Source organism: Musca domestica, unplaced genomic scaffold (assembly GCF_030504385.1).
Source record: "Musca domestica strain aabys unplaced genomic scaffold, Musca_domestica.polishedcontigs.V.1.1 42, whole genome shotgun sequence".
Taxonomy (NCBI): Eukaryota; Metazoa; Arthropoda; class Insecta; order Diptera; family Muscidae; genus Musca; species Musca domestica.
In genome coordinates this window covers 7,155,774-7,171,177 of record NW_026712329.1, presented here as the reverse complement: position 1 = coordinate 7,171,177, position 15,404 = coordinate 7,155,774, and the positions used below count along the sequence as shown (strand labels likewise).

Below are 15,404 nucleotides of genomic sequence, written 5' to 3'. Positions count from 1 at the left end.
GAAAATTTTGGAAAATCTGTTTCCCTTTTTCTGATACACAAAATTTACTACCAAGTTTTTTTTTTATTGAATCTAAAATTTAATTCTTGTTTTATCTTTCTTTATCTTAGAAAATAAATTTCTAAAAATCTGACTTATTTTGCCTCTTATAGTCATGAATGTCATTCACTAAAAACTTTATAGTTCTGTGCATTATAGAATGCCCACTAATAGTAATAAATGAATTTGTAACTCTTCGAAATTATCATTATTTATTCCTGATCAGCGTAAAATTTTAAGACGGTTTAGCGCTGTCCCTCCGTACATTTGTGCGTCTGTTGTAATAAAGCTAGAGTCAAAACGAATTAAGGTAGGAAACTAAATTTTTTCACAGATTAGTCTTTTGTCTGCAGGCAGGTCAAGTTCGAAGATGTGCTATATCGGTCCACGATATCGTATAGCCCCCATATAACGTGTTGTAAGATATTCAAAACAATTTCACACGAAATATGTAGTCCATTTTACAGCTAAATATGATCCAATGGTCATTCAAAATGATGGACTTCTGTCCTGGCTTTAACTCTCTTCTCGCACAAAATTCCATGTCGATTGTCGATTTTCAATTGTGACCTGTAGAGCGACTGCAAAATATGGAAAATTTTTGAACCCCTAATGTACAAAGCAATAGGCTTTTATTCTGGCCCTAATCTACCCCCATGCAAAATTTCGTGAGGCTCGGACGATAATTGCGACCTATATATAATACCCTCAATAAATTGTTCATTCAACAATTGAAAAGATGTTACAAAAAATATTCACATATCATATTTTTACTCGATTAGATTTTATCCTTTCCAGGCAAGAGACCATTAAAAAACGGATCAGACATAGCTATAACTCCGAAATATATGTGTTGACCTTTCTTTACTGGTTGAGTAAAAAAGCAGTTAAGTTCGGCCGTTGAAGGAACTTGACAAATTTCGTGGACAATTTCCCTCAAAGAAAACCCTTTATACGCAGTATAACGAAGATATGGTCCTGCATATACAATATTTTTCAAAGTACCCATTACGGACTTTAAACACGAAATTTGAAATAATTCCGGTAAAAAAAGTGAATTTAATATCCTCAAACTTGAAACAATTCCGGATAATAATGCTGCTAATATCACCAAAATACCAAATATAGGGAAGTGTCTTTATATGTGGACTATATGTAGACGTGGACCTACTTAGAAAAATTTTCCGTCATGGGTTGTAATTCCCATTTCGAGCTTCAAATGACAAATTTAAAACAATTTCGGTGAATAGTGTTCTAAAAATCATTAGAATGCCCAATATAGGGAAGTATCGTTATATGGGGGCAATTTTTTGTCATAGGCTGTAGTACCCATTGCGAACTTTAAATACGACATTTTAAACCATTCCGGTAAAAAATGTCGCTAAAATCATCAAAATAGCGAATATGGGGGGTAAAGTTGTATGGGGGCGAGTCGATATCGTATAGATAATAGACAAATCTCTCCCTGGAGGTAACGTACTAAGAACGAGTTCAATTAAATTGAAAAATTTGGCTATAATAATCAAAATACTGAATATCAAAATACAGACCTATATTGACAATTCTCTTTCAGGAGGTAAAGTACTCTCAAAGAACTCCTTGTGTAGAATTTCAGACAATTCAATTGAGTAATGTGGCTAAAATCATAAAATACCGAATTTCGGTGGTACCGTTATATGGGGGCTATACGTAAATATTGGGAAAATTCCCCCGATCAAAAAGCTTAGGGTAACATCTGGGTAGGGCTCTATGACGTTATTTCAAAAGCGAATTCTTCCAAAATGTATTTGGGTATAAGGGGGGTTCCAACATATTTTGCTGTTGTAGGGTATCACATGGTTGGCCAGCACGACTATAGCCTTTGCTTACTTGTTTAATAAGACGTTTGGAAATACATCAACAAAACTATATATTTAAATACTTTAAGCCATGCTTGATTTTACACAGAAATATATCACTGGTATCTGGTCACATTTTTGCAAATATGTGTTTCTGTAGTCATATTAAATAAGCGATATATTTTTGATAAATGCTTTCCAATAACACCTACTGTTACAAAAATGTATTCCGGAAAATTCTTAAAAAATTAAGTGACTTCACAGGAAAGTAAATAAAAAAGGAAAGAAAAAGGTAAATAAAAATGTTTATGACTTGGGACGAAAGGTAACAAAGTTGCTCCTTAATTCGTAAAACATGAAATACAAAATTCTCCTTTGAGGGTTATCTTCTTGGTTGGTTGGTGGTTTCGCTGTTATAAATTATTATTATTTTGATTATTGCCGTAGCAAGGAGTCCTTTGAGGTTGTCTCTTTTCTTTCCTCTTATTTACTTGGTTAGCTAAATCTGTTGGATTCTGCTGCTTTTCCTACTAAAGTTTTGTAGACGATAAATTTTCCTGTGCAATCATCGAGACGAGCGGAATCGTAGGATGAGATTTTTCTTGCTGAAATTCATCGATAAAGTTTGATTTCGTTTCTGCTTCATTGGGGCGAACGATAAAATACGTAAGCATTATGGTTTTCAACAGATGCTAAGGCAACATTTGTGGTGGGCTGTTAAATTTATAAGTTTGACAGGCCGGCGGAAAAAGTAAACACTTACAAATATCCTGAAAGTGTTTCCCTTTATACATGTTGGTCACAGGAATTTGTTGCGATTTACTTAGACACGTCCTTAGGGTATATTTATGGGGCAAAATGTGTTAACCTGTCATTTAATCGATTTTTGTGGTGTATATATTTCAATTATTTATATTTTGTGGTGTTGACAGAATACCAACGAAATCAACAACTTCAAATCATTTTTATTGGCAAAATTAATATCTTAATTTCTAATATCATTGGAAAATCAAATTTTTGTATGTAGTCTTTAAAATTGAAAGTGTCGAAAAAATCGAAAAGAAAAATTTTTATCTCAATTTTATTCGCAACAAAAATAAATCCGAAATTCCGCAATATTGTTGCGTTTAAGCAAAACGTCTAATCGAACGTATTGGCAGGAAGACAAAGCGGTAGTGGCCCCGTTAAGATTTCGATCGTTGGCGGTGGTCAAAGGGGTTCGAAAGTTTGGCGACGTGAACGTATCGAAATGACAAATGATCCAGATTTGGATGATTGTGCTTTTCTATCAGGTAAAATGTACACAAATAAAAGAAATAAAAAATGTATTATTATTAAAATTCAAAAAGAAAAATATTCAATCTTCTCTTTACAGCAGACCTTCACAATGTCTTCTGTCGATACAATACATCCACAAGATCTTCTGTCTATAGAAGACCTTCACAAGGTCTTCTGTCTATACAATACATCAACAAGATCTTCTGTCTATAGAAGACCTTCACAAGGTCTTCTGTCTACTGAAGTTCTTATATGTCTATAGAAGTCCTCAACAAGGTATTCTTTCTGCAGATGACCTTCACAAGGTCTTGTGATTATAGACGACTTTCACAAGACCTTCTGTGTATAGAAGACCTTTACAAGGTCTTCTGTCTATAGATGACCTTCACGAGGTTTTCTGTCTATAGTAGATCTTTTCAAGGTCTTCTGTCTACAGAAGATCTTCTCAAGGTGTTCTGTCCGTAAAAGACCTCCACGAGGTCTTTCTGTTTATAAAAGACCTTTACTTAATCTTTAGTCAATAGAATGCCTTCACAAGGTCTTCCGTCTATAGAAGGCCCTCACAAGGTCATCTGTCTATAGAAGAGCTTCAAAAAGTCTTCTGTCTATATGCTACATTCTTCTTTAGACAGAAGACTTCCTGAATTTTCTATAGAAAGATAACTGTAGAAGACCTTCACAAGATCTTCTTTCTGACCTTCACAATATCTTCTGCCTATAGAAAAACTACACCAGGTCTTCTGTCTATAGAAGATCTTTTCAAGGACTTCTGTCTACAGAAGATCTTTTCAAGGTCTTCTGTCTAGAGAAGATCTTCTCTAGATCTTCTGTCTACAGAAGATCTTTTCAAGGTCTTCTGTCTACAGAAGATCTTCTCAAGGTCTTCTGTCTGTAGAAGACCTCCACGAGGTCTTTTTGTTTATAAAAGACCTTTACTTGGTCTTCAGTCTATAGAATGCCTTCACAAGGTCTTCCGTCTATAGAAGGCCTTCACAAGGTCACCTGTCTATAGAAGAGCTTCACAATGTCTTCTGTCTATAGTAGTCATTCATTGGGTCTTTTGTCTATAGAACCCTTCACTAGGTCTTCTGTCTGTAGAAGACCTTCATTGGGTCTTCTGTCTATATAAGACCTTTACTAGGTCTTCTGCCTGTAAAAGACCTTCACAAGGTCTTCAGTATATATGCTCCCTTCTTCTTTAGACAGAAGACTCTCTGAATTTATTCTATAGAAAGATAACTGTAGAAGACCTTCAAAAGGTCTTCTATCTATATAAGACCTTCACTAGGTCTTCTGTCTGTGGAAGACCTTCTGTCTAGTATAGAAGTCCACAAGGTTTTCTCTCCATATATAGTACCTACAAAAGGTTTTCTCTCTATGTAAGACCGTTACAAGGTCTTGTTTAAGTCTTCTGCAGGCAGAAAAGTCCAAAGGCCCTATCGAATACCTCCGAAAGTTTTTTTTGTCTACGGAGTTCCATTACAAGGTCAATTGTAATTTGTAAGAAGACATCCGAAAGTCTTCTTTATATAGAAGCCCTCCAAAGGTTTTCGGTCAACAGGCTGCCTTCACCAGAAATTCAATCAATAGAAGGCTTTCGAAAGCTTTAAAAAACCTTTGTAACGCCTGTACTGACCTCTGGAAAATAATCTAACTTTCCATGTCTTGATAATTAAATATTTCTACAGTATGCTCCACAAAAAAACCTCATTGACTTTAATAATAACAATTCTGTGTTATTTAATACCCTTCCGGCAATTTGATGCCCTCTATCTCATATCACAGGTGCATTAAAACCGACCATTAATATTTAATTAAATTCTCTCAGATGTTGACTTTTTATGTACTCTTATATTATTGTTGTAATTGTTGTTATTACATTTTTGACTTATTGTTCTTTGTGCATTGTTGCAGGTGGCGAATCCAGCGGTGGCCGACAAACACGCAATGGTGTTGCCGTCTGCTCACAAAAACGTGCCCTCCTAGTGGCCGGTGTGGTGTTAGGCTCACTCCTGCTAACAGCTTTAATCATAGCCTATGCTGGACCAACGACGGGTAAGAGATTCTGTTGTTTTTGTATTTTTGGTTTTAGTTTCAATTTGAAATGTTTTGTTGTTCCTGCTGGCATTCCGTGAACATTCATTCCGCCAACATACACGGAGTCCGGAGTCCTGTAACATAGTCCCCAAATAAAAGCCCACCCACCGCCAAAAGCAAACAACTGTTCGCCGTCATTCAATTCACTTCGTTTGTTTCATTGTTTGGTTGGTTTGCTTTGCTTTTATCCGGTGTTCGTTTTTTTTTTTTCGTTTCCTCTTTTATTTCCGCTTTTGTTTCTCATTTTTTTAGAGTTCATTTCATTAGTCTAACAACACATTTTATTTATTTAATATTTCCATATTGTTTTTATTGCACCAAAACCACTATTAAAATAAAAATTCGTAGAATTTTATTTTGGGGTAAAACAATTTTGTTTTATATTAACTTAGTAAATGGTCGTGATTTAAATGAACAACAGCTTAGGAATTTAATAAAGTTTATCAAAACATTTAGGGGTTTGCTAAGTTTTAAGCCATTCAGTTTAGCGTGTATAGAATTCCTTTATTTTGAAAGAAACGATGAATAATAACTAAAATAAATAGGTATCTCCGATTCCGATGGAACCAGAAAGATTTACTATTCTAACATTGTTTGCAAATTTTAATTTAATATTTTAGTGGGACAACCAAAAATAGTTTCGTAATGTATTTCCGGGTACGTCCAGCGAGTGGAAATACAAACATAAACTAATAATTTAATGAATACTTCTATTAATTGTGGAGATTTATATAGCGAGGCCCCAACAGGGACGCCACCATATTTTATGAGCTAAGTTTGGTTTCTGTAGTTGGGACTATCGCAGGTAATCTCTACGCTTTAAAAGATTTGGAACGGGTTTGAGGATTATTTGTAGGGTTGTCTGTCTGGCTTGTGAGAACGGTGGTATATCGTAATATGTATATAAAACCCAGACCGAGTTCGATGGTGGGCAATATGGACCCAACCCTTACGGTACCTCATACAGAAACATGCCTGGATTTTTAAAGAAAATGTGTTTGCGGATTATCAGAGCAAAAGAAGTGAATTTTTAGAGAAAACAAGTAAAAAAGTAGCTTAGTTCGGCCAGGTCGAGCTTTGTATACCCTCCACCATTTGGAAGAAACTTGAAAAATTAAAAAAAAAAAACAAACGAAAAATACCGCTCAAATGAAAACCGTTATATGGGGGGCTATACGAAAACGTGGTCCTGCATAAGTAATTTATGTCATAGGCTGTAGTAACGGTTTCGAACTATATGTACGAAACATGAAAAAATTCCGGTGAATAATGTCGCCAAAATCATGAAAATACTGAATATCCGTTATATGGGCGCTATACAAAAACGTGGACGTATTTAGACAATGCTCTTCTAGGGGGTAAAGTACTCAGAAGGAAAATTTTGCCGAAATCATAAAAATACCCAATATCGGGGGTAAGGTTATATGGGAGGTATACGATGTACAGTTATATGGACGTATATAGACAATTCTCATCTAGGGAATAAAGTACTCACAATAAACTCCTTGTGAAGATTTTCAGACGATTCGGTCGAAAAATATGGCCTCAAAATACCGAATATCAGGAGGAACTGTTATATAGGACCCATATAGATAATTTTCTTTCAAGGGGTAATGTACTCACAAGGAACTACTTTTGTGGATTTTAAGAAAATTCCATTAACAAATTTGCCTGAAATCATAGAAATACTCAATATGGGGGAAACCGTTATATGGGGGTCAGACAATTCTCTTGTAGGAGGTAAAGTACTCAGAAGGAATACCTTGTGTAGATTTAAGGGCAATTCCATCAACAATTTTGTCTGAAATCATCAAAATACCAAATATCGGAAGGTACAGTTATATGGGGGATATACGATATCGTGATCCACATAGATAATTATTTTCCAGGGGATAAAGTATCCGAAAGGAACTCCTTGTGTGGATTTTCAGACAATTCCATTGAAAAATGTGGCTAAAATCATCAAAATACCGAATATCGGGGGGTACCGTTATATGGGGGCTATACGTTATCGTGGATCGATATAACCCATCTTCGAGCTTGACCTGCCTGCAGACAAAAGACAGATAAAAATTTTAGCTTCTCATCTTTATTCGTTTTGAATGTAGCGTGATTACAACGAACGGAAAGACGGACGTACAGGACTAAATCGTCTTAGAATTTTACTCTGATCAAGAATATATATACTTTGTTGGGTCGAAAATTAGTATTTCGATGAGTTACAAACGGAATGACGAACTTAATATGCCCTCCATACTATGTATGGTGGAGGTCATGGATTGTTTAAAGGCACATATGTGAGTTTCTGAGTTTCAACGACTCACAAAACAAAAACTCTTCAGAGCCATAAACTTGGATTTTAAACGAAAAAAATCTGTGGACCTTTCAAAGTCACAAACGTGGATTTTTACGACTGTCAAATTCAGAAACAAAAATTCTTTAAGGACTATTAGATCCATCAGCTCCTGAATCGAGTACATTTTTATCAAATTTATATTCAGTTCTGTCATTAAGTCATGATCACAGTTTGTATGAGTTACTTTCCACGAATTCCAATATAAGCTCTGCTAACCGGGAGTGGAAAACTTCAAAATGCAGTTGTACTTAAAAGGTACTTTTTGGACTATCATGGTAATTTTTATTCTAAAACTGTATCCTTTCTTCTCTTCTGTCGACAAAATACATCGGGAAGTGATTTTATCTCCTAGTATACTTAGAAACCCCGTGGAAGATTTTCCATTTGTGTGGAAGGACCTTTTCTGGAAAATGTTCTACCTTTTGAAGACTTTTTGAAGGACATCTAGAGACAATCTACGTATGGAATCTTTCGGGGGGTCTTATATCTATAGTTCTGTGGAAGGTTTTATGCCTTAGAAGATTTTCTTTACATAGGAGACCTCTTGAAAGTATTCCGCCTATAAAATTCAAGTGGACTGTCTATTGAACACCACTGGGAAACTTATATCAAAAACAAGTAAGCAAAGGCTACAGACGAGCGGGGCCGACCGTTGAATACCCTACAACACTATAATAAACGATACAGTTTATATAGGCGAAATACTCGAAAGAATTCCACAAGATATTGTGACAAATAATAAAAGAAAACCACCAGGTTTCGTTCTCTAATTTTCGAATAATAGCAACTTAAACTAATTTGCTCATTTCCAATTTATTGGTAGATGTTGCACTTAGATGGTATTCCTAGATCTGGAACCAATATTTCCCAAAGACCTATAATCTCTCAGAAGTGGCAGGAGATTAACATTTATTATAGGACACACACATTTGACTATATTCTTCAATGAAATCAGCGTTAACGAAATAATCAGAAGTGCGTCTTTCCAGTATTTGTGAATTCTCCAAAAAGTCACTGGAATGGACATTTTCGTATTTTGTCTACAAAAGTTGGCAAACTATTTCACACATTGAATATTTTTGGATGGCCATCCAAAACTGCTTGCCTTTTGCAATGTCCGGTAAGTAAATGTGCGTGAGGATCGGGCGATAATTACGACCTGCTGATAATTTTGCAGTTTTTCGGTCCATTTCAACCCCTAAATATATGGCGATCATCTCCAAAAAGAGTAGGCTTCTGTTCTGACCCTCATCTTATCCCCATGCAAAATTTCGTAAGGATCGGGCCATAAATGCGATCTGTATATGATATCCTGATATCCTAACTACTTAGTTTTGTTAGCTGTAGAAATATTACCAAATGTTTAATTCAAAATGAAAATATGCCAAAAATATGACAAAATTGAAAAAATATGAGAAAATTTTACAAAATCAATATTTTTATCTTTATAGAGATATTTTTATGCGATTTTTTTAGACGCTTTTTCTTTCTTGCCAAGAGGCCATTCTGAATTAATAAGAACTGTCGAAATCAGTTCAGCCGTTCTCGACATATAAGAGATCTTTCAAGCATATCCTCTTTGATAGACATATATATCGCACATATTTTGCTATATATCCTATTTGTTGGATGTTAACATCAATTTAAAGGTCAGAAGTAACCTTGTCATGGCTTTGTGATTTCGCCGGGATTTAAAATATTCGCGGTGTAATGAAAAATTTTGAATTTTTTCAACACAAAAGATATGGTCTATTTACCCGCTAAATATTATCCGATGACCACCCAAATTGGTAGGCTTCTTCCCCGCCTTAAACTCTAACTACATGCGAAATTCCGATTGGTCTATAATTGCGACCTGTATAGCTACTGCAAAATCCGACATTTTTCCAGTATTTGGTCCATTTCAACTCCTAAACATTTGGCGATCATCTCCAAAAGAAATAGGCTTCTATTCTGACCCTAACCCCATCTTCGTGCAAAATTTCGTAAGGATCGGGCCATAATTGCGACCTGTAGCGTGATTACAAATTAACATGGACAGACGGACAGACGGACGGACGGACATACATAGCTAGATCGACTCAGCTCGGCGAGCTAGGAAGATCCATATATACTTTCCTATATGGGAAACCAATATTTCGAGGTGTTACATAAATTCTGGCCCAATCAAACTTATAATACCCCCAACACATAGTGTTGTAGGGTATAATGATGAAAAATGTAAACTAAATTACACTAAATTATCTACGGAAATACTTTGGTATATTTTTAATAAAATTGTACTGGAAAAAGTACCAATGAACAAAATTGTCCATCCTTTCGGTATTGTGTCCCTTGGTGCTTTCCAGACTGGTTTTATATTTGACTAGTTTGTAATCTAACCAATACGCTGATTTTCCTGCAACATGCACATGTTCATGTAAGAATTCCTGTTTTCACTTCCCAAAATACCTGGATATCCATTAAATTCAGTTTTCGCAAGAGCAATAAATCCATATTTCGTGATCCTTGCGTTCCTTTTTTATAACATTTTGCGGTTAACAGTACAATTTATTGCATTAAGTAATATCCTGTTATTGGCAACGGCAATGATAAGCAGCTGGCAAGCAGTTTGATACGCATATGACCACGATTCGTTTACATTTTTCCCGGCATTATAATTGCCACCAGTTATTTGTATACTAATTGAATTTACTTTGGTCCTTGTATGTGGTTTGTTTGTCAAAGAAGCATAACAACGCACACACACATAAACACATAAGGATACAATTTAAAAAAAAAAATACTCTTTGACTCACACCATCTCTTATCTTCGCAGGAGCATTTGTAAGTGCATTAATAATTGATTAAATGAATGCATCCTGTATGATGTTTCTTTGGTCCTTGCTGTTGTTTTGTGGTTCCTCCTCCTCCTCCTCCACTTCCACTTCGTTATCCTTTATTGCTGCGGTTGGCGTTTATTGTGCGCTGGCAATGACAATAAGTGGAGCCTTTTAAAATGTTGTGTTTCTATTGTGAGTGTGTAAGTCAGGATATGGGGTTGGGGTGCGCGAGTGTAGGTGTGTGTGTTTTATTCATCATATCCAGACTTCTAATATTTAGTTATTGTCCTTCATTGTTCGCCATGACCAGCTTCGAGGAATCACTCATGTCGGCAGTCACTGCAAATTAAATATTCATTTTCCCGGGTTTACTGGTCCGTTTGTTTGCGAGTTGTTAGTTATCCTTGGCTTCATCATATTTGCTTTGTGAACACAAAGTGGTCTTTATTAGATTCGCAAACGCTTAGTTCACCTTGCTGAGCTGAGAGAAGAGTTTAAAAATGCATGTTATAATGGGACAGCTAGCTCATTGGGTTGGGCGAGAGATAATCCCTGAATACATTAAAATGTTTTTAATTTAATTATTTGTTCCACAAACGGGAATACTTTGTGCTAAAACTAATAAGATATCTTCCGCTTATATATTTAAGATTTTTTTTTTGCATATCATTTCTTTTCGTAGCCTTTGATAATACAAAAACAAACAATTAGTATAGATTTGTCGTGAGTCAAACTTTGCTGATTTCATGCTGGTAAATTATTATTACATAGCTCCATTTTACTTTAACCCTCATTCCCTATTCCTTGGTCAAAATTTACCCAAATCATATTACTATTTTCTTGATAAAAATTTCATTGGCAAAAAGTTGCGAGTCATCAGCCTCTTAGCTAATTATTATTATATAATAATTTTGTTTTATTGTAACCCCCGAAGACATTAGAAAATAGCTCTTACAGCTTATTGCACTCTCAGTCTTGAGACTACAGAAGGAAAATATCATTTGTTACGGCCAAGATGTGCATCATTGAAATAATGGCAAAATGTTCGAAGAAATTCTTTTCAAGGTATTTTGAGTCAATTTAGCCATGTCCGTATAGCTAACCCTGCTCAAAAGGCAATATCTTCAGGTACCTCCACAAAAAAGTCCGAAAATTAAAAAAAAAAAAAACAAGTGCAAAAGCTGTAAGTTCGGCCGGGCCGAACTTAGAATACTTCCACCATTTGAAACGAACTTAGAAATTTTCAAAAAAAAAAAATAAAATAAATAAAATAAAATCCGTTTACAATTCTGTTAAAATTTTAAAAGACCGAATGTTGCCATTATATTAAGGTCTATACGACGACGTGGACCTGCATTATCAAAATACCGAATATTGGGAGGTACTATTATATGGGGGCTATACCAAAACGTGGACTTGCACGACAATTTTATGTCTTAGGCTGTAGTATCCATTACGAACTTTAAATACCAAATTTGAAACAATTCCGGTGAATAATATCGCAAAAATCTTCAAAATACTGAATAACGGGAAGTACCGTTATATGGGGGCTATACCAAAACGTAGACCTACATGGTCCATTGTTCCAATGCCAAAAGTCCTGCAGACATAATATACATTTGAGTAAAATTTTATCAACCTATTTCATTTCGTTCGGAAGCTAAAGTGATTTCACAGACGGACAGACATCACAAAATCGACATTGTGATCAAGAATGTATATACTTTGTGGGGTCTAAAATGTAGATTTCGAGGTGTTACAAACGGAATGACAAACTCCATACTATGGTTGAGGGTATTAAAATCTCATATAATGCGTATGAAATGTCGGAATATTTTTATGGAATTTATTTCGTATATAAAATACACTAGATAAACGCTTATTCACGTACACCCTTTGTGGGGGACGTATCAAAAGATTGGACAAACAAATCCCATTTTTTCATTAGATCTAATGAAAAATACTCGTGAATATTTTTATGAAATTTATGATTATTATTTGGTATATTCATGACTTCTTATTAGTATATTCGAAGATTGAAGAAAAGCGGAAAATTTTTGTTTTTACTTTTTTCGGAGAAGTAAGATAAGTAGTGTGCCGATTTTTCCCATGATGGCTTCTGACCTTAGTTTGATGTACATATCAACAAGGACCAAGCTTGGACACAAGATTCGTTTTATATGAGATGCATTTATGATTTCTTCCTTCTAAGTTTTTGAACTTTTGTGGGGGAGGTATTGCAAAGAGTAGACTGATATTGACTGATATCATTTACGCACTAAAATGCCAAGAATTTAGAGAACATCAGATCACAGTTTTAATCTTTTGTAGGGGGGAGACACAAGAAAGAGAGGATCGATATATTATACTTCCTATATTCGCTCTCAGTTTGAGATGTACTAATTTTTTAAAAAAGTCGGACCTCGATTTTACATATTATGATGGTTATTATTCAATATGTTAATGTTAAGAAAGATTGCGTCAATATTCTAAATTTTTCAAACCTAAACTAAGTTTTATCTAAATATTATGATGTGTTAAATTTAAACTATAGCAGGTTCTCTCATCGCCTAATTTCCAGAATTTTGAACTATCGTGAGGAAGGTACAGGAAAAGTGGAGCGATATTTTCAATCACCAGATGGACGTATGTTTAGATCGATTTAAATTACTACTCCATCTGGTGTTTTTTTCTTCACGAAGAACAACATGTCGACAAATCCAAGTTAGAAAGCATCAGTCGGTATTCCGACAGATATATGCCCTCATCATTTGATCATGATAAAGAGTAGTGAAGTAACTGACTGACTGATCTAGAATCAACGCCCAGGCGAAACGGCTGAGACTAGGATCTGGAAATTCTGCACGATGGCCAGTTTTGGAGCTTTGGCCTTAGGTAAGGCAGAAAAGATTTCCCTATTAATCTCAACTGAGAGGCCAATTAATGTGTTAATTGGAATACTGGGGAAGGGGAACAATGTATCAAACATATACCTTGGCGTAACCACTTATACAGTATGTTTGTGATAAAGAAATGGTTTTCGAAATGTGTACTATACGAAAAGTACTAAATAGTAGATAGCTCTTGAAATCTGAAACTTGGTATCAGGGCCGCTGTTCATATGTAGTCTGGACATATAAAATTGTACGAAAAGTACTGAACGGTACAATACTAGGTATTAGATGAAGAGATTGAGATAAAATTCTGAAATTTGATGTTTAGATTACTGATGGTATCAGTGTTTGAGATTTGGCGGTTGTTTGGAAATGTGTCTTATGTTTGTACGAAAAGTACTAAATGGAACTAAATTTAGTATTGGGAAAAGGGATAGCGCCAAAATTCCCAAATTTGATATTGAGTTTTGTACAATAGTACAAAATATGGTATAATTTGGTGTTGGGTGAACAGGTAGTGCTGAAATCAGAAATTTGGTATTATGGTCATTGTTCTTGTGTAGCCTGGACATATAGGTGGTTTCGGAATGTGTATCATAATTGTATGAAAACTACTAAATGGTACTTTATTTTGTATATTTGGTATTGGGTGAAGAGATAGGGCTGAAATCCTCATATTCGATATTGAGGTTACTGTTGGTATCTGGAATTAAGACATATAGTTTGTTTCGTAAATTTGTCATATAATTGTACGAAAAGTACTAAAGAGTAAATATAGTAAAAATAGTACTAAATTGGGAATAGAGCTGAAATACTGAAATTTAATATAAATGTCACTGTTGGTGTCTATGGTAAAGATAGTGGAAATACGTACCATAATTGTACTAAATGGTATTAAATTTGGCAATGGGAGAAATTACAGAGCTGCAATCCTGAATTTTGATATTAAGGACAGTTTTGTTAACTGAGATTAAAATATGGAGATTTTTTTTTTTGAAAATGTGTAATATAATTGTATGAAAAGTACTAAAGAGTAAATATAGCAAAAATAGTACTTAATTGGGAATAGAACTGATATACTGAAATTGGATATAAATGTTAGTGTCTGGGGTTAAGATATAAAGGTGGTTTTGGAAATACGAACTATAATTGTACTAAATGGTACTAAATTTGTACAATGGGAAAAATTACAGAGCTGCAATCCTGAATTTTGATATTAAGGCCAGTTTTGTTAACTGAGATTAAAATATGTTTTTTTTTTAAATGCGTACTTTAACTGTACGAAAAGAACTGAACGCTATTAAATTTGGTATTGAGTGAAGGCATGGAGCGGAAATCTTGAAATTTCGGTGTCACTATTGGTGTTTCTAGTTGAGAGATAGAAGTGGTTTTGGTAATTCGTATTATGCAAAATTACAGAAATATGAGGTGGGGTGTTGGGATAAAGATATGTTCTGAAATTTGGTATTGAGGTCATTTTTGGTATCAGGGTGTAGAGATTGAAGTGGCTTTGGACATGTGTAGTATAACTGCACGAAAAGTACTAAATGGTACTAAATTTAACGTTCTGTAAATGGATAGGGCATGAATTCTGAAATTTGGGCATGAAATTTATTAATTTCTAGGTTTTAAGGGTGGTTGCCAATATTAGTCCGTCCATGTATTCTTGGGAACAAAATGCAGGTCGTATTTATTATCCGATTGAGATGAAATTTTATAAACAATATTTGTTTAGCCCAAGGACGAACCCTATGTGATAATCGGATAAGATTTAGATATAGCTCCCATATACAGGGTTGCCCATATTCGACGGACCCATCTGGCAACGCCATAACTTTTGACAGAGATGTCACATCGCTTAATGACATACCGCATTTGAAGCGTCACTCCAAGCAGATTTTTACAATGAACCAATACACGCGCTCTGAAATAGTTGAAATTTACATTCAACAGAAGAAGTCAATTGTGAAAACTCAACGTGCTTTTTAAACATTAAAAAATGTGAGAAGTGCGCCTTCTAAGAACACCATTAGGCGTTTATACGAAAAATTTTCGACTGGTAAGGCTCTTTCTAATCCGA

General features: G+C 34.9%; 1 protein-coding gene across 4 annotated transcripts in view; it reads left to right on the top strand.

Moving 5' to 3' along the window:
- LOC101893470 (endoplasmic reticulum aminopeptidase 2) overlaps positions 1–15,404 on the top strand; it is a 153,301-nt gene that overhangs the window by 89,998 nt on the left and 47,899 nt on the right. For 3 of the 4 annotated variants that reach the window (XM_059127068.1, XM_059127066.1, XM_059127067.1), the window contains one exon: positions 5,070–5,210. In XM_059127068.1, coding sequence (XP_058983051.1) covers positions 5,070–5,210 — 141 coding nt within the window. Of the gene's footprint in view, positions 1–2,932; positions 3,170–5,069; positions 5,211–15,404 lie in introns of those variants that run through there. The other variant, XM_059127069.1, reaches the window with a different exon arrangement.